The following is a 21,122-nucleotide window of genomic DNA, read 5'->3' as shown; positions in this document are numbered from 1 at the left end:
TCATATATAGTATTGTTCCTCTTTGTGGTGTGAACCTTTTTTCAATTCTCTCCCAAGTTATTTTGCTATTACTTTACCTATTTAACATACATACATAAGTGTGACTAATACAACTTCTTGGTATGTTCATTATTGCTAGTAAGCAAACCAATTAAAAAATTGTGCAACCCTATTTTGATGCATGGTGGATATCATTAGCCATGTTGGTGAATTGCATGGATTGATCTATCATCTCTCTCTCGCTCCTTAAAAAATAATGTAGAAAAGTTTTTTTTTATTGGTAAGTAATTTGTATAAGTATTTTAAAATGTGTTTAATTGGGATATCATTAGCTCTTGTACATTAATGTATGAATTATATTTAATAATGTCACATTCATGACTATATCATCGACCTTAGAACTCTCTAAATTTAGCTTGAATATTTGATGAAAATTTGGATTTAAAATTATTTAACCTAATTAAGAATGAGATGTGATGTTTGGTGATTGAAATTAATTACAAGAGGCATCATATAATAGGTTTAGTTGGACAAGAGAGATGAAATTAAATTACAAAAGACGTCATATAATGAGTAAGTTTAGTTGAACAAGAGATAACAAATATTGTTGAACCTAGTTTTAGACCAATGAATTTATTGATGTGTTTTGTGTCTTTTGATGAGGATACTACTTATGAGTGGACAAGGAACTTCAAAGAGTTTTCAAGTATATGCGAATATGGATGAGGGTAACTCTAATTGACTAAAGGTGAACCTCATGTTAGTATAAGTCGTGAAGTATATGCATTCAATATATATTTGAATGGTAATATTCAATATTAAGAAAATGTTCAAAAATAAACTAGGTAGAATAGATAAATAATGAATTTAATTTTTATGACTTCATTTTCTTTAAGATCGATTCAAATTATTTTAATTAAATGTGCAGGAAATTAATTGTGTGAGTTGTCATCATTTATGAAATTCATCGAGTGAAATTAACTAACAATGTAATAATTTATGATTATCTAACTATGCATATATCTTGGACATATTATTATGTTCACTAATGTGTGTGTCAATGGGGAATGGGGAGAATCATCAAAAACCTATTAAGATATATCATTTATTGAGGTTCTAAGTTGTGATTGGGTGTCGTAGTGAATTAAAGTGATGTGGTTTTATTATATTTGTATTTTGAAATTTTGGGTCGAGTTTAGTTCTATTTTTGTTTGAAAATCATGTGCTAGGATAAGAGATTCCTTGAATTTTGTTAGAATTTAGGTACATTTTTTAATTGATTTAAAATGTGTTGTAAAGTATCATTTTTTCTTTATTTTGGTAGTTTTAAAGGCCTTAAGTATGTACCCAAAGGCTAGGCATATTTTGAACATATATTTTAACATTGAATATTTTTATGGACAAACAAAATGTAATTTTTATTTCATGCACAATGGAGAGCTTATAATAACAAATTTTTTGTATATTTGATTGACAATTGGCAATTTGTGTGTGTTTGTTGTATGCCTTATTTATAAATGCCTCCTGGCATATGTATATGCACATAATCTTTCTTTCTTTCTCATTTCTAATAGTTACTAGAGGAAGGGTACCAGTGTTGGACATAGTTCCAATAGTGGACACCTTTTCGTCAACCCAACCCTCCGTTAGTAGATTGTAAAGGAGCCCAAAAGATTGATAATGAAAAGTTCATTAATGAATATCACATGTACCAATAGTGGATAATTTTCAAGCTTTTATGCCCTTTATTAGCTCATTTGTGCACCGCTACTGGCCCATTTGTGCACCACTACTAGGACATCTGTGCACCACTATCGGGGCATTTGTCCATTACTACTGGATATTATGAGTTATCTACTATTGGCTCAAGATGTTTATGTATGGAACGACACTTTTAAATGACCACTTTTTGACCTTTCTGCATATAATGATTTCCACAACATGCATCGTTACTACCTAGAAGCAAGATCCTTAGTTAAAACCAGTTAAGTCGTATACGGAGACAATTAAAAAAAAATGAAATCCGAAGTACAGTTTGAAAGTTCTATGTACACGAAATTAACTATGTCCACTACTGATACGCTTCCCCTAATCCACTACTATGTTACGTGTGTTGACGTGAATTTTACATGTGTTGACTAATTCCATCAAAACTAAGTAGAATTGGCTATTTTACGTGTGTTGAATAATTCTGCGTTCTCTATTTTACGTGTGTTCAATAATTCTGCTTTCTCTATTTTACGTGAGTTGATATTTTCTCACTCAGATTATCTCATTTCTCAGCCTATTTTAGGTGTGCTGAATAATTCTACTTTGCGTCTGTTGAATTGCTAAATCGAACGCGTTTTGGGACGAAAATCCTGCCTTCTTTATTTTAAATAGATGAGATTTTCTCACTCTACAAATAGAGATTATCTTTGTGTAAGAATTAGTAGTAGTGCAGCTATGGATTTTACAGAATTTGATGCCTGGATATCACGTGAACTAAGATCATTCTTAGGTAGGTGCGCAACCAGACAAGGGGCATTTGATTTTTCTACATTCATGTTTTGGGGTTTATTATCACCTCTTCCAGCTCCCTACGACTTGAGGGAACCTGAATCGTCTGGAGTCCTACGATTTTGCTTCTTACAATCTTTACTAGGCATTGATGGAGGCATAATTGATCCGCCCGAATACAAGCACCTATTCAACTCTCTAATAACTGCTATGCATTCTTCCTTTCTTTCCTACTCCAAAGAGTTTAAACTTAATCCAGGGATTCCTTCTTCCTGCTCCAAAATCCTTGCTCAAGCACAGCAAAAAGCTCGCATACTCCTTGGACCTTCCGAAATGCATGGTTTCATGCATCACTGGGCTTCTCGATTCACCACAGAATCACTACTATTCTCGGGGAAGCATTCATCCATGTTGAGAGTTTCATACAACTCAAACATTGGGGGATTCTTGAAGATTACGTCCTATTCTCCACTGGTTTCCATGGAGACCACGAACGGATCTTCTATGGTTGAAGAACGTCTACATCGAGCTTTGAGTTACCACCTATTGCACTGCATCTTTCAATTTGGACATGTTGTCAATGTTTATCCACATTGGATTGAAGTTTGCCTGCAAATAGATAATGTGAGATGCGATGTGTGTCCATTGCACCGGTTAATGGAGATCACAGGTTCTGTTCTAAATGAACGACATTTTCCTTCCAAAATCTGTTTGACAATTGGCCCTAAGAATGGACATGGCGTCCATTCTGTTTCCTTGACTCGATCATCGCAGAATCCCATCACAGAGATTGGTAAAGGGAACACGTACGAGGCCACATTCGAGGCACCCAAGAATGTGGGGCTCAAGGCTACCACTACAACTACATCTACAGTGAAGATCAACAATTGGGGTTTTGAGCAGTTAGTCGTCAATGATAGCGATGCAAAGATAGATTGGACTCTGTATGATAGCACCACTGCAAAGGCGGTATTTAACAATGGGCCTCCAAAATTTTCAGTGTTGGGCCCCAAAACATGGTCCATTGATAGGTATTCCAAGGCTTGCAGAGCTTTCACTCAAGGAGGAGGGGTGGTGTTTGCCAAGAATGATTATGGAGATCCCGTAACATGGAGGCTCAATAAGGATTTGGAGGGACAGACATTGAAATGGATTGTCCAAGGTTCCGTCTGGTTAACCTATTGGCCAAACACACACCGCACTCGATGTTCGGAGACTAAACGCCATGATTTTTATCAGGAATTCGATCTTACATTGGCATAGTCTTCTTCTGCATTCACATCCATTTGAATATTTAATGTAAACCATTCACCACCAAATCAAGGGTTCATCGACTTTCTAATTATGCTGAGAAGCATCTACAATGGCATACAAATATCTGTAAATAAAAATTGATTTTGGATAAATTTTTATGCTGAGAGGCATCTACAATAGCATACAAATATCTGTAAACAAAAATTGATTTTGAATAAATTTGGCGTGTAGATGACAGGTAAATGCATGCATGTTTTAGTTTTTCTATAAGTATTATTTTATTACTCTGAATAAAATAGAATCATTGCCACTTGTCTCTAAGTATATGAAACTGTTACATCTTTAATGAGAGTGAAAGAGTGCAGCATTATTCAGCTCCATGTGCTTCTTGACAACTAATAAACATGGAAGACAATTATGTGATATCTCTCGACATTATTTTACATATATATTTTTTAGAATATAGGTATACTATATATTACACATCATCCATGGTCATAATAATAAAATCTACATTATTTATATCTATTAATGACTGAATTATCCAAATCACAAATAAAGAACTATACCTAAATTAATACCCAATAAAACTTGTCATACCTTAATCTAATTGAAGACTATTATAATGTAAATAAATATTTATTTATTAAATAGAAATATGTTTGTATACTAAATCTCACATAAGATTCCTTGAGAGTCGCCTACTTATACTATTTTAGTGGATACAGACTTACATGATAAATTTTGTGTCCACCAATGCAATCTCATATCTATGTGAAAGCATCTACTTTTCAAGAATCTTATTATTGTAGGAGGAGTCTATACAAATATAATGGAATTTCTAGAGACATTCATCCATGCATATAAAATCTATATTCCTTCCCATGAGGCTGGTAGATGCCCTCCTCGACTATACCACAAGTGAGCAATGAACTGAAGAATGGATGTCTCATATAAGGGCAAACGATAGAGGAATTGGTCAAGTGTTCAATTACATACACTAAAAAGGGATGCCCAAGATATCATTGTCTAGAGGTTAATGCAAAATTTAGATGGATGAAGGAAAGTTGATCTCAAACAAAAATTTCTAAAAGAAGCTTATGTCATCTACTTGACCCCTACCCAAATATCTAAATCAAAACTTTATAGTTCATTAACAATCTTTTTTATTATCTTAGCATTAAAAGTGGTTGTGTGTTCTAAACTTATCACTAGTTCATCTATGCAAGGACCTTACACTCACTACTCGTGTGCGATGAACAAGCTATAATTAAGTTAAAACTTCATGATTGTTTTGGAAAGTTTATCTCAATTAAAGATAGGGAAATCCAGTATGAGAGACAAGTGTATTGTGTAGAAAATCAAGCCAAAAGCTCATATTTATAAGTGTGATGGGCAGAGCATAGTTATATTATGAAGTTCAAGACTTGTAGAGTCGAATGGTGAGATTGATGACCAAGCATTGTGAAAACAATGAAATGGATATGCAGTTCTTCAGATGTACCATTGTATAAATTATGATGGGTGTTTCTGAGGAGAATCATTAGGAGCTTACCGGAATTCTTGTCGAGAAACTTTACAACTCTCTTGTGGAGAGTGATACTTTAGCCTAGGGTCCTGATCCGAAGGGCAAATTTTTGGTTGCATCAGGAAACCTAGATATGGATAGAAAATTGTATAGTAGAGTGGGTATTGCTTGGTGGAAATAGGTTTGGAACAAATTCTCATGGCCTTAGTACAGTTGTTTTCTCTGGTAGGTAGCTCATAATAAATGTTTAGCCGAGGGATAATCTGAGTAAACATGGATTTCAGTGGCCTTCGATACGTGTCTTGTGTAAAAACAATGTAGAATTTTTTTCGCATATGTTCTTTCAGTGCCCCTATTCAAGGGAGATTTGGTATTTCTAGTGAGAGATTTGGAACCTCGCTTGTGTTCATGTCACCTCTCTGGTGGTTTTTTGGGACAATATGGGTAGACCTCCTACTCAGACACATTTTCTTTAGATTGATTGGGCTATTGGCCCCTCTTTCATTAATTGGAATCTTTGGCTCAAGAAGAATTGAAGAATATTTTAGGAGGAGGCTTTGGAAAGTGTCCTTTTGTGGCATAATATTGTTGGTAAACTTGAAGAAACTATTGGTGGTAAGTGTGATCTATCAGTTCTAGTGGATGTCGTCGACATGGTTTGAATAAAGAAACTAAATCTCTTTGATAATGGCTTGAACTCTTTTGGTGGCAGGAGATCGAGGAAGAACTCTTTTTCGTGGCAGGAGATCGAGGAAGAACTCTTTCCGTGGCAAGAGATCGAGGAAGAACTCTTTTCATGGCAGGATATTGAGGAAGACAAAGAAAAAATTTTAAAGGGAGGGGAGATGGATCCCTCCCCCTGAGGAAAATCTGAAAGTTAACACGGATGGATCCTTTAGGGGAAATCGAGGTCTTGCTAAAATCAGTGGTTTTAGTAGAAGTAGTGACAGTAGGGTTGTGTTCTTTTCTTTTGCTTTTAAGGGGGTTCATTCTAATAACCTCATGAAGTTCGTGGCTATTCTCCATGAAATTGAAAAATTATATTCCCTTGGTTGGAGAAGGATTGCCTATGATTCTGAATCACATATTGTGATTGATATGTTGAATACTCATCATCTAGAGGATGTTAATTGGCAATTAGCCATGGTGGCTTGGCAGATTCTGAATTTATGCTCATCCTTGGAGTATATCTCTTTTAGTCATATGCCTCGTGAATGAAATAAATTTGTAGACTATTTTTCCAAAGGGGCTATGAAGAACCCTACGGGGGTTGAAATGTTGAGGATCGGGAGCTCCTATCTCTAGAATATTATGGCATTTTGGATAGGTTAATTGAAGATGACAAGGAGAGGTAGTAGCTTTTGAGGAGGTTCCTCGGGACCTTTTCCCTTTGGGTTGTTTGGATCTTTGTGTGGGATTTTTGCCCTTGCTTTGTACTCTTGGTTTTTTTCTGAATAATTTTTTTCCCCTCTTTTTCCAAAAAAATTGAGAGTCTGTTCTATTAAAAAAATATGCATTCTAGCACAACCAATGATAAGAAAAGTTTAGTTAATCAATTGATTAAATGAATACGCACTCAACCTAAGAAGTCCATGATGACTCAATCATTGCAAGCTAAGAGCCCAATTTGGACTTCACATTCCAAAATTCTCCCACTTGAAGTCAAATTTCAAACTCTGAATAATTCCTCTACTGAAAAAACCATTTCCAATTGTACCTATCATCACATAATCTGTAGACTAAGAGAAGTTTTGCACCAAATAAACTTCTCTCTACTAATAGGTTTCGTCATAATATTTCTGGGGTATACATCAGTGTGAATCTTGGCTAAAGAGATTTGTCCTCCTTCCACCACTTCACGAACAAAGTGATATTGAATATCAATATGCTTTGTTCTAGAATGGTATGTTGAGTTTCGTGCTAAGTGTAAAGCACTTTAACTATCACAATGCAGTACCATGTTATCTTGATTCACTTGTAATTCACCCAAAAGTCTATGAAGCCAGATTGCCTCCTTGATAGCATGTGTTGCTGCCATATATTCTGCCTCAGTATTAAACAATGTCGCCACTATCTGCAACTTTGACACCCAACTAACAACACCTCCAACTAAAGAAAAAACATAACCTGTTGTAGACTTTCTCTTATCCCTGTCTCCACCAAAATCTGCATCCACATATCCATTAACTTGAATACTACTCCCACTGTAACAGATAGCAGCATCTGAAGTGCCTCTCAAATATCTGAGAATCCCCTTCACAGTTGTTCAATGATCCGTGCCTGGATTCACCATGTACCTACTAACAACTCCCACTTCTTGTGCAATGTCTGGTCTGGTGCACACCATGGCAAACATAAGACTTCCTATTTCTGATGAGTACGATACATGAGACATATGTGTCTTCTCTGCTTTTGTGCTAGGGCACTGTTCCGAAGACAACTTAATATGAATGGAAAATGGAGTGCTAATCGGTTGTGCATTCTGCATATTGAAGCACTGCAGAACCTTCTCCATATAAGTTTTCTATGACAACCATAATTTCTTGTTTTTTTATCTCTATGTGTCCTCATTCCAAGACTCTGATTTGCACTGCCTAAGTCCTTCATCTCAAACTCCCTAGCAAGCTGAGTTTTCAAATGGATGATTTTATACATGTTGCGACTTGCTACCAACATATCATCAACATACACTAGTAGAATAATAAAACTATCATCATCATACCTTCGAACATAGGCACAATGATCAACCTCACATCTACTAAAACCCAAACTCAACATGAAGGAATCAAACCACTTGTACCAACACCATGGCGCTTGTTTCAAACCATACAATGATTTTCTCAGCCTACAAACAAGATTCTCTTTGCCTCTTTCCTCAAAACCTTTTGGCTACTGCATATAAATCTCCTCAGAGAGATTGCCATGCAGCAAGGTTGTTTTAACATCTAACTCCAAATCAAGACTAGCAACAAGAGATAAAACAACTTTGACTATACTCAACCGTACAACAGGAGAAAAAATTTCATCAAAATCAATACCAAATTTTTGTTCATATCCTTTGGCCACCAACTGAGCTTTATATCTCTCCAAATTATCATTTAACTACTCCACACTTATTTCCATGTGTTCACAAATGAAAGAAATTTCACTATCCAACACTTGAAATATAATACAAAATGACGACATATTGAACTAATCCTATCTACTCAAGTATTCAATAGATAATTCCCAATTGAACTAGCCTTAGACTAGTAACATAAATCATATTGAAAATAAAAGTTTATCCCATAATATTTAATGTTTATAAGCATTATTTTTGCATTAAATAAGGTGAGATAATTTATTAAGGTGAAGGGTCCTAACCTCGTGATCTCTCACCATGATCCAAATTAACATTAACGTGAGGTTAGGTGAAGAAAATGTAACCCATAAAGATTCAATAAGTGTTTTCTTTCTTATCATTTCCCTATTCTTTATTTTCAATTTCTCTACAAGTAGAGGATCCCATGGAGAAGAAGGAAGAGTCAAGAGAAGAATGAGTTCTCATATATAGTATTGTTCCTCTTTATGGTATCAACCTTTATTTAATTCTCTTTCAAATTATTTTACTATTACTTTCCCTATTTAACAGATCATATATGCAAGTGTGACTAATACAACTTCTTGGTATGTTCATTATTGCTAGTAAGCAAACCAATTAAAAAATTGTGCAACCCATTTTTTTTATATGGTGGATATCATTAGTCATGTTGGTGAATCACATGGGTCGCTCTGACATTTCTATCTCGCTCCTAAGATGTTTTATATTGGCAAGTAATTTGTATAAGTATTTTAAAAATATATTTATTTGGGATATCATTAGCTCTTGTACCGTAATGTATTGATTATATTTAAATGATGTCAAATTTAGGTGACTACATCATAGACCTTATAACTCTCTAAATTTAGCTTGAATATTTGATGTAAATTTGGATTTAAAATTATCTAACCTAATTAAGAATGAGATGTAATATTTGGTGATTAAAATTAATCACAAGTGGTATCATATAATAAGTTTACTTGAACAATCTGAGATATGAAAGTAATTACAAGTGGTATCAAATAATGAGTAAGTTCAGTTGAACAAGAGATAAGAAATGTTGTGGAAGATGTGTTTTTTGTCTTTTGACGAGGATATTACTTATGAGTGGACAAGGAACTTCAAGGAGTTTTCAAGTATATGCGAATATGGATGAAGGTAACTCTAATTGACTAAAGGTGAACCTCATGTGAATGAAGTGGTGAAGTATATGCATTCAATATCTATTTTAATGGTAATCTTCAATATTAAGAAAATGGTCAAATAAAGATTAGGTAGAATAGATAAATAATGAATTTAGTTTGTATGACTTCATTTTCTTAAAGATCGATTCAAATTGTTTTAATTAAATGTGCAAGACATTAATTATGTGAATTGTCATCACAATGTGATAATTTATGATTATCTAACTATGCATATATATTGGACATATTATTATGTTGACTAATGTGCACAAAATTTGTGTCAATGGAGAAAGGGGAGAATCATCAAAAACCTATAAAGATACTTCATTTATTGAGGTTCTAAGTTGTGATTGGGTGTCCTAGTGAGTTAAAGTGATGTGGTTTTATTATATGTAATTTGTATTTTGAAATTGAGTCGAGTTTAGTTCTATTTTTGTTTGAAAATTATGTTCTAGGATAAGAGATTCCTTGAATTTTGTTAGAATTTGGATACATGTTTTGATTGGTTTAAGATGTATTGCATAGTATCAAATTTGCTCTATTTTGATTTTTAAAGGCATTAAGTATGTAACCAAGGGCTAGGCATAATTTTGAACATATCTTTTAACATTGAGGTTTTTTATGGACAAACAAAATATATTTCTAGTTTCATGCACAATAAAGAGCTTATAATAACAAATCTGTTGTATATTTGATTGGCAATTTGTGTGTGTTTGTGAAAGAAGAAAAATAACAGAAAAATAATTTGGGAGAGGATTTTTTTAAAATTACAACACAAAGAGGACCAATACTATATAAGAGAACTCATTCTTCTCTTGATTCTTTCTTCTTCTCATGGGATCCTCTACCAATAAATTAAAAGAAAATAAAGAAGAGAGAAATGAAAAGAAAGAAATAGTTTATTGGATCATTTGGATTTTTCTATTGAATGTTCAATCTTTTTGGAAACACTAAACTCTTTTTAAATTGGTTTAACTTAATCTAACCTCACTTTAATGTTAATTTGGATCATGGTGAGCGACCATAAGGTTAGGACACTTTGTCTTAAATTATAACTTCAAAAAAAAATTATCCTTTATCCTTTTAGATTTCAAAAATAAGACCTTTTAAATTTAAACTTTGTCCCTTTAATAAAATGTATCACCTTCTTTAATAACAAGCACAGGACTAACCCCTCTAGCTCGATTCTCCACTTTGGGCTCCTGCTGCTCATCTATGAGCATTGCAAAACCCTCGCTCTGCAAGAAAATAAGTGGATTTTTGCTTCCCCAGGTAAAAGGAGGATGGAAGAGGGAGATACTAGCAAGGAGAAGGCGTCATCCAACAAGAAAAGGAAAAGCGCCCCCGGGCTGGAAATTGAGGACATTGTCAAGGAAAGTAGTGGTATGGAGACGGACGACACTAACGGTGAAGACAGCTGGAAAGAAGAGGAGCTGGGCAACGAGGAAGAAAGTGGAGATTCCGAGCCTGGTCAAGATAGCCCTATTCTAAGTGATCACCTTGATAAGGACAACAGCCATCTGATGGAGGAGACAGCTCCCAAGGATAATGAGGAAACCGAAGTTAATTCTGAGAAGGAAACAAACAAAGGCTCTAAGAAGAACCTAACTGAGGAAAGGGACAGCAAGGACAAGGAAAGTGCTGGTGAGGTGCTTATCCTGGATAATCTCAAGAAGCTCTCAGAGGCCAGAATGAATTTCGACAAACGGACTTACGAAACCCTGAAAAATCTGGAGAAGAAAGGGATAAATTCGGATAAAAAGAGGGAGGATGAAAACAGAGAGCATATTAATTGGAAGCAAGAAATGGAGAACAAGGTAAAATCGTTGGAAGAGGGAAAAGAAGCGATGAAAAATCTGATGGGATTTATCCCAAATATCCTCTCTGTTGTCACCAAAAACCTGGAAGACATTGCCAAGGTCTTTGATCATACTCCTAAACTGGTTGTGGATCTTGACCTGGAGGAGGAGACCATCCAGACTGGAAGTGGCGGTGATGCTACCCCGGCGAGCAGAACTGCAAAGAGAACCAGGGCCAGTATCAAGAAAGTTGTGGCTACTGCGGCCAAGGACCCTCCCAATTTCAAAGACAACATCAAAGAGCTGCAAGATATTAGCAGCACCCTAGCTAAAGCCTAGGATAAAATCTGATTCCTGGATGGCCTACTGGCTTTTCGGGGCTTTTGTGGGTTTTTTTTGATTTTCCGCTGGTTTTTTTCCTTTTAGTTTTGATCCTCTTTGTTTCTCGTGGCTTTGTTGTTTAAGTCTTGCTTGTAAAGGGTTTCGGGGTCCCTTCAAAACCTATTTTTTATTAATCAAAAAGTTTGCTTGCAAACATTAAATATTATGGAATAAACCTTATTTTCAAATGATTGATGTTGTTGTTCTAAGACTAGTTGAATTGGGAATTATCAAAATACTTAAGCAAATAGGAATTAGCGAGCCGGTTGTGTTTTCAAATATCTTCCTTATTTAGTTTAATAATGTTTGAAGAAGATATTAATGTAGGATTAATCAATTAGCTTTTTCGATTTAATTTGAATACATATGATTAATGAATTATATTAACGCTTATCTTTTAAATACTACAAACTTAGTTTTGACTAGGTGATCTCTAAGAGTTTGCATAACATTTAGAATATTTTTTAAAAAAAATTGTAAAGTTGTATTCTAAGGGAGAGGACCCAGTAGTTGTGCACCCTAACTTCACGCTCCTCAAAATCCTACCTAATTTCAAATCACTCCCAATTTTTTATAGTAGCTTACTTGGCAAGTCCCCTACTTATAACTATGGTTTCAATGCCACATTATCAAATATGATGCCACATCAACATGCTTTTTGCAAAGGTGTCCAAAACAGCCCAAAAAAAGGTGAGTTCAATAGTTGTGCAAAAGAGGTCCCCATACTTGTACAACTAATATGGCATCACATGATTGGTTTCTTTTAATAACAAAGAGTATATTTCATTCAATTATTAGTATTCATCGTAGCAATAACAACTTTAAAGTCACAACTATTGGTGCAATCTTGTCAAAAATATTGGACATTAAATCAACAAATATGGGTATCAAATCGACGAGTATTAAATCAACTACTACTATCACAACAATTGGAACGCCTTCAACTATTGTGTCCTCTCCTCTAGATTACATGTAAAATGTGGGTATGACAACACAATTAATGCAAAAGACTTGTTTTTCTTTAGGTTCTTTGTTGTTGTATTTCATCTCTTAGTTATTGTTCCATGCCTTGTTGGATGCTCTTGCTCTTGTATTCTATATATTTTAGTCAAGAAAACCCCTTATTTTTCTTTAAAAACATTCAAAATAATCAAATATCAGAATAACTTCAATTCAAGCTTCTTCTCCTCTTTAAGAAGAAACTTTATAAATCCAAAAATATCCTTTTACATTTAGAAAATGTTTCTTTTTAGCACAAGAATATATATATATAAAGAAAGGAATAACTGTTGTAAAGGCCAATACTTTATGTCAACCGTCTAACCTCATATATATATACACACGGTCATTTTGATTGTGAATGTTGCAGAGTTTTGAGAGTTGACATAAATATATTCTCAGCAGGAAAGAGTCTTCACAATTTTTAGCAAATTCATTTTTTGACACATTGGCCTTTTTCCTTTGATTTCGCTGCACACAGTAAATAATCCCTATCTATTTGTAAAGTATTAATTATCAGTTGTCTTCACAACTGTTCCTCTATGATGTTGAAGTTCACGGTCACTTCCCTTAATGCATCATTGATAAATTTTGAAAGCAATTTCATCCTTTCATCCCTACTTGTAGACTGAATAACAAAGTCAATGTCACGTACTATTTTTATTTATATTTAATTACAATTATTAAATTAGGAAAATTATTTATATTTTATGATATATGGATGAAATGGAAATAGAATTGAAGTAGAAATTTAAATGCGAATGAATGATCTAAATTTTTTTATTGTGAAAAATTTGGGATTGTCAATGCTAATGAACAATCGAGTGCAAGTGAATGCAAGAACAGGTGAACGTGTATGAAGACGAGAATTTGGTTCAGGTAAAGTTGTTTTAGCTTTTTGAATTCGGTATGGAGATGTAATCTCACACACCACATTAGAATTCATAAATTGCATCTTGTCAAGATGGATGATTTAAATGACTTTAATTGGAGCGTTTGTATAAATTTAAATGATGAATTTCGTATTGATTGATCATAACCGATGTTATTGATTTAAAGAAAGAATGATTCAAACGCTTTTAAATGATTATACTTAATTTTGATGATTGTTTTATATGCATTGTATGTGCAAATGATCTATATATTTCTATATGAGAAAAAAATGGAATACTATGCTTATATTCCTTCATTTTGGAGTTTAATTATTGACATATATAAATTATATAAGTCAATAATTGTTAACAGCAGTAGATTCCGCAGTTTGACTCGCACAGCCCGAGTTGGGGGGTAAAGAGATATTTCACACGACAAGCATAAGTTGATTGGATTTCTCAGAAAGAGATATCATTCGCAGGCTCTATTGCTCAGAACAGGACATCGAATGCAGGCAGGGAAAAAGAAGAAAACAGAAGGAAAAGTTTAGAATGGGAAACAAATTTTGGCGACAGATCCTACTGTTTCATCGAATCACCAAATAGAGTTAGGAATCGATATGTTCCATTTTTTATTAGAATTTTAAAAAGTTTCTTGCAGAATAAAGACCTCTGTTGAAATCATATTTTCTTCATCTTCTTTGGATACCTATTTTATATGTAAAAACTCTTTCAAATATTGGACTTCTTCTGTTGATATGAAAATCTCTTTTGGTTGAATAAAGAAACTCTGTCATGCTGAGTTTGTATCACACTGTGTTATTGTTTTATATATATATGTACATATATATAGATATATATATATGCGCGTATATATATATATATATATAATGAATAGTCACTGCGTGATTAAATGAAATATACATATATGCATATTAATATATATATATATATATATATATATATATATATATATGTATATATACATATATACATATTAATATACATGTATATATATATATATATACATGTATATTAATATGTATATATATATATATATATATATATATATATATATATATATATATATATATATATATATATATATGTGTTGATATGTATGTATATACATATATATACACATATATATGTAGATACATACATATATACATATATATGTGTGTATATATACATACACATATATATAGATTGTAGAAAATCATGAATCTGAAACAAGTATTTTTCAGATTTACATATGCAGATGAAAAACATTTCCAAAATACACATTTTTTCAACTTTTCTTGTTCAATTTATCTCTGCTAGATATATGATCTCAGTATGATTGTCTTCATTATACATGTTGATATTCACAGTGATAAATCACTCAACAACATATATATATATATATATATATATATATATATATATATATATATATATATATATATATATATATATATATATATATATATATATATAATGGATTTCTTTATATGTCGTTCATGTATTTTCATATTTCAAACTGAGAAGAGACAACTTCTGAAAACGTAGTAAACATTAGATTATCTTTTGAATACCTGTAGCAAACATGAGAAACAGAAAACATTAGATTACATATAAAATATATACGTATGAGCCTTATCAATGAAAATAGATTGTTGTTATTAATTTCCAATGGAAAAACAGAAACATAGAAGATGAATGAAAAAACTATGAGTTTTTGCATGCTAAACAAATACTTAGAACACATTAGGAAATATAGATTTAAAAAAATATGTGCTCATATCTTCATTTTTTTGTATTCTGTTTATATGCAAATATGTGCATACATGTGTTAACCTTCTTATTTTTAAAACTTACCTTATTATGTTGAAAATGAAAAGATTGTTTACTTCAAAATTGTATTTGGTTTATATTGAATGAAAAGGAAATTGGAATGCTAGATGAATGATTATGCTAGTCATGTGTATGTGGGAAAAGTTTATCTTCAAGGATGGGTGCCGAATATGGGGTTATAGAGAGTATAGTTTGTTTTTCTAAACTATTTTTATTGCTATGCTTGGCATTATACTTAGCCGAGTAACTTATTGACCATTGGAATAGATGGATTTCTTTATGACTCTCTACCATATCCTTGTATTGATCTTGCTTGTTTCTTAAATGAATTAGAATAATAGAAAATGCATATGTCATTCTAGACATGCACCAAGATTTCATCTTGCATATCAAATTCTTCTTGCTAAGCAATTCATGCAGGATCGAGTATTCTTGTTTGAATGAGAATTTCAAGGAAGTGTATGCTTCAAAGTTGGGTCGAAAAAGTAGTTGAATCTTGTTTTCGTCTTCATTCGAAGGATTGAACTAAAGATAGCTTATGGATTGACGATCAATGGACGCATCTCATCTCTTTATTGTGTATTATCTTGTAATTATATATTTTAGCTTGAGGCAATTGAATGCCTATGTTTTGTTATGTATATGTTGATATTATTTCGGGATTGCTCGTAGGCGCCATTTTAATCAAGTGGCAGTGTTCTTCTTTGCCTTTGGCCTTTTTCCTGTTCGCCAGCGTGTGAGCCAAGTGGCATCTCAACATTTCCTCTAGGTGCTCGCATTTTTTCGTTCAAAGTAGGGAGAACGCAAAGTTGTTGCGTCGCTGGTTTTTTGTAACATGGTACGTTTCTCGGTCCACCATTCATCATGCGAGGATAAGGACACTCGGTGCCTCCGCGCTGCCCAATTTGGTTATGTTTCTGTGCTCATTTTCAGATGTCCCCAGAGCTGCCGCATGTCTTTCATAGTGGCTTGTGAACTAGGATGTCATGTGCATCATGGTTTTCTTGTTGGGTAGGTATGGAGATCACCATGACGTGGTAGAGATAGCAACTTTGAAGGTGGTTTTGTTGGGTAGTGTCTCGCTGGGTGCCACACCAGGTTTTCTTGTCAGGAGCGGTTGCTAGGATGTTGTTGTTGCCGTTGGTTGTTAGTTAGGAGCTACGAGCTCTATTTATGCTTTCTTTTCCTTGCTTAGAGGGGTTCAGACTTTCAAAGAGTTTTTTTAGACTTTGGCTCATTTGAAGAAGTCTTTATGTTGATTTAATTTGGTGAATGATAGATAGATCAGATTGTGCCTATGGCCTTTGTGATGGGTTTTTTTGAAGCTTAATATATTGACTTTTGTGTTGTTTTCAAGTTCAATAACTTCTATGATATTTGTTGTGAGACTTCACGGATTAAACTATGTTTTGAGACTTGGTATCTGTTGAATGAATAGTTAATATCATTTTATGTTGAATGAGTGTTATGTTGCATTATTCTCTTGAATGGTTCTGAGCATGTAGATTGTTTAATGGGCTTTAAAACCAGATATTTCTAGGTTTTAAATGTTGTTAATGCTTTTCCAAAATGTTCTGGTGCATCGCCTAAATAGTGTAGACCATTTTTCTTTAAGTTTCCTCCTTCCTCTTTTCTCCCCAATTGTATGAAGAGTCGACTTCTTAAACCTGGGGGTCATTCAGTGGGTTTTGCGCAATAGGTCCCCCATCACTGAATTTCCCATAAGGTTGTTCACATTTAAGGTAAAATTAAGAGTCAACAGTTCTTTTTTTGGCACGCCCGGTGGGACCCAAATTTTAAATAAGCCTAAGCTAGTTTATGAGTCACGGGCCCGTTACCAGGAGTCAAACAACTTTAAATCCAAGTTTACTCCTTCCACCCCTGGTAAACGTTCATTCGGTTGCAGCCTCTTCTTCCCAGAGCCCACTTATCTTCCCTGCAATCGTTCCTACAATAATGGCACAGATTCCTCCTAGAAATTTTGTGACTTGGAATAACAGAATCCCTCTCATCCCTCCCACTCCACCTGTAGTGTGGGCGTTGATTCCCTCCTCCGCGCTAAAGGTCATCCCTAAATTCACCGGAGAATGTCACAAGACCCCAGAGGAACACCTACAAGATATAGCCAATGTCTGCATCGTCTGTGGTATCACCGAGCAAAATATAGCTTTGAGATTGCTCGTGGAATCTTTTAAAGGGAGAGCGCTAGATTGGTATAGATCCTTGGGTCCAAATACTATAGCTAACTAGGATTAGCTGGGCGACCACTTCTTTCAGAGATTCTCTGACAAGGTCGATAGGTCATCCTTGATGCACCAATTGATTGTGATAAAGAGAGCCCCTCAAGAAGTAGTGGCGGAATTCAATTTAAGGTTCCAGAGGACCTGGCAAAGAATATCATCGTTCGCCCACCCTCCTGCGGATATGGCATTCGTCTTTTATCTGAAGGCCTTCAACTTCGATATATCAGTGATGATTCAATCTCTAGGAGGTAATACCCTCCCGCAAGTGTTTGAATTAGCAATCCAAACAGAAAATAATATGATCGATGTCAGGAAGATTGTGCCATGACCACTCATGTCGGTCTTTCCCGAGCTATCAAGTCAGGCCCCTGAAACAACTGTTCCCAGCACATCTGCTCCTCAATATATGTACATGTACCACGGACCCCAGCAAATGGATTCGCCTCCACAATTGTCTTTGGCCACGAAGGTCAGCGATATGAAAATTTTTATTGAGAACTTTCTCGAACGAGATTGTCAATCTGAAAAGGTCTCAAATCCCACCTGCTAGACCCCCTTTTCAACAAAATTTCCAAGGGAATAGACCCGCATATTAGCAAAACCAGTATGCAAACAACCGAACTTCCCCAAGTCAGCCAAATAGCCAGATAGTTCCGGTACCCAATACATTCCAGATCATTTATCCTAACATCGGTAAAGAGTTGATAGTGGGACAAAATAATTTAGTGGATGATACCAATTCTTGGTGTTTTCCATGTAACAATGCCCACACTCCAAGAAATTGTCCAAGAGGCAATCTGCAATAAAAAATTGCACAACAACGGAACCTAGGCGTGGTACCAGATGATTCGGTTTATGCATCCCCTGGCATGGATAATGCATCTCTCATTGCCTAGATGCAAGGTATGTCAATGCAACAAGAAGTGGAGATAGCTCCGGACCACGCACTATTCTCTTAGATGGAGAATGAAGATTTTGTGCTCACAAATGGTGCAGCCACATCAAACTCGGGGGCTCCTCAAGTGCAATCAGATTACAATCTCTTCTTGAAAAGGTGCTTCATGGGGGAGAATATAAGCACGCAAGGGAAATTGGCTATAGATAAAGCTCCTGAACAACCCTCAGTTGCTATCACATACCCAAGAAAGGAGTCTATCCCTTATAAGCCAAGAGAGACAAAGGCGATGGTGTCGTCATTATTGGACGTGTTAGAACAACTGAAGAAAGCCCCAGCCAACATCTCTGTATGGGATCTCCTTAGTATCCCAGAGCAAAATAATTGGCTGAAAGAAGCTCTATCCAAGGTGGGGAAAACTTCAGGCAAAAATGTCACTAAAGCTCCACAGATCAGCGAAGAAAGGTTTCAGCCCTCCGCAGAGAGATCGTTCTCACCAACCATGTTGACGAATCAAGCCATACCTCCTAAATCCCAAATGGAAGGTAAGCCTAAACCAAATCCTTTTTTTTTTACCCTCATAGTTGGGGATAAGGTTTTGCATAATTCTATGATAGATTCTAGTGCTAGCACCACCGTCATGCCTAAGCAAATCGCTGAGGTTTTGAATATCAAATATGAGCCTTTAAATAGGGGTGTTATGAAGCTAGATGGGAATAAGGTCCAGACCATGGGTCTTATCAAAAACCTTTCACTGACGTTGTTTGCATGTCCTACTATCACCGTGCCTCAATAAGTGGTAGTTATTGACATCCCGCCTATTTTTGGCCTCTACCTTTCTCGAGACTTCAATGCCAAAATAGGAGGTTACATATCCTTAGATTGGATCCACCTTATCTTTTGAACCCAACATGGTGCCAAACTCAAAATCCTTTGAGAACCCTTTCACGCTGAACATGTAGTGGATCAAGCTATGCTCAATTTTGAACCAACTCATACCTCCATCTCCAACGAAGAAAAGAAAACCATAGAGATTCTCGAGGATGAAGAAGTAACTGGGGATATTCCACCAGATCAGGAGATATTTCTCAATGAATTCATAGATTTTGATCCATACTCCAACTACCATGCCACAGGTCTTGGTACTTACTTCATTTTTGACGAAAATCAAGTCATTCCAAAACTTACCAAAGAACCATTGACCAAAGAAGAGTTGTCTTCTGCAATCTGGACCCTACACTTTGATGGTGCGAGATGTAAAGTAGGTTCAGGGGCTAGGATTTACTTTACTTAACCTTCAGGTCAATGGATCCTAAAGTCTTTTCGTCTAGAATTTGCCTACTCTAACAATGAAGCAAAATATAAAGGACTGATCCAAGGCTTAAGCTTGGCAGAGAAGATGGGTACAAAGCAATTGAAAGTTCTGGGCGATTCTGAGTTGATTGTGCACCAGGTTCGAGGAATCTCTAGTGCCAAACATGTCCATAAGAGATCCTATCGCCATAGGACATGGGATCTAATCGAAAGCTTTGATGCTTTCAACATCCAGAGCATTCCTCGAAAGACAAATGCTTTCGTTGATCAGATGGCTACGATTGGATCATAATTTGACCCTGTTGTGGACCTGCTTGCCAACCCCCAGGTGGTCTGTATGATCGTTCGACCAGCTATTCTTGATAATGACACCCACAGGCAAGTTTTTGAAAGCAATGAATAGATCGCCTTGTTCATTCAAAACTCAAGGGATTTTGCAGAACAACTACAACCTAAGGTAAAAGAATCTTATGGAGATCAGATCATTCAACTGAAATCCAACAACCTCCCTAATGGATTAATCACCCTAGAAAATTTGTTCAACCATGATGATCCCAAAAATGACAGGCAAAAACTTACGACTGATAAAGGGGACTACGCCGAAATGTTGGTAGGATGTGGGAGAATACTCAAGATCGAAAAGGAAGTTCCTTCAGAAGACCAAAAGAGATTGCCCAATATTGCGATGAGTATGTAGGTGTACTAACATTGTCCTCTAAAGATTTAAAAGGGTATTATCCTAGAATCATTCAGCACACCATTGAGCTTATTGATGGGGCCAAGTTGGTCCAATAGAAGTAGAGACCTATCAATCCAAAATCAAGTTCCTTTTGGCCCAGTAATTGAAAAAGTTGATTGAATCAAAAATCATATATCCCATCAAGCACAGTACATGGGTATCTAATTTGGTGCCATTCAGGAAAAAGAATAGGGATATCCAACTTTGTGTGGATTTTTGAGACCTGAACCAAGCGTTTCTAAAAGACCATTATCCTTTGCCACCAATGGAACAGTTGTTAAGCATGGTATCAGGGTCAGAGATGTTTTCAATGTTAGATGGTTTCTCAGGTTATAACCAAGTATTGGTGAAGCCAGAAGATCAACATAAGACAACCTTCACGACTAAATGGGAAACATTCGCTTATCAAAAAATGTCGTTTGGGTTGTTGAATGTTGATGCAACTTTTCAAAGAGCTAAGGATCTGGCCTTCAAGGAGCTTATTAACAAAATCATCCACA

The 21,122-nt window shown here is 35.1% G+C and overlaps 2 protein-coding genes across 2 annotated transcripts; both read left to right on the top strand.

The window, feature by feature from the left end:
• The first annotated feature begins 2,445 nt into the window (after positions 1 to 2,445).
• LOC131860416 (uncharacterized) lies at positions 2,446 to 3,762 on the top strand. Its single transcript, XM_059214829.1, has one exon. The coding sequence runs from the start codon at positions 2,446 to 2,448 to the stop codon at positions 3,760 to 3,762; it is 1,317 nt and encodes a 438-aa protein (XP_059070812.1).
• Positions 3,763 to 18,633: 14,871 nt separating this feature from the next.
• On the top strand, positions 18,634 to 20,175 carry LOC131860415 (uncharacterized). Its single transcript, XM_059214828.1, has 2 exons — positions 18,634 to 19,114; positions 19,871 to 20,175. The coding sequence occupies exons 1-2, from the start codon at positions 18,634 to 18,636 to the stop codon at positions 20,173 to 20,175; spliced, it is 786 nt and encodes a 261-aa protein (XP_059070811.1).
• Positions 20,176 to 21,122: the final 947 nt, after the last annotated feature.

This window comes from Cryptomeria japonica, chromosome 11 (genome assembly GCF_030272615.1).
Source record: "Cryptomeria japonica chromosome 11, Sugi_1.0, whole genome shotgun sequence".
NCBI lineage: Eukaryota > Viridiplantae > Streptophyta > Pinopsida > Cupressales > Cupressaceae > Cryptomeria > Cryptomeria japonica.
This window is presented reverse-complemented; position numbering and strand designations above follow the sequence as displayed.

Excerpts from the sequence above, each read along its gene's own strand:
- LOC131860416 (XM_059214829.1), top strand. The coding sequence starts at position 2,446 with ATGGATTTTACAGAATTTGATGCCTGGATATCACGTGAACTAAGATCA.
- LOC131860415 (XM_059214828.1), top strand. The coding sequence starts at position 18,634 with ATGGAGAATGAAGATTTTGTGCTCACAAATGGTGCAGCCACATCAAAC. Across the intron at positions 19,115-19,870 it reads TCCTAAATCCCAAATGGAAG|GTCAATGGATCCTAAAGTCT; the intron begins GTAAGCCTAAAC and ends CTTAACCTTCAG.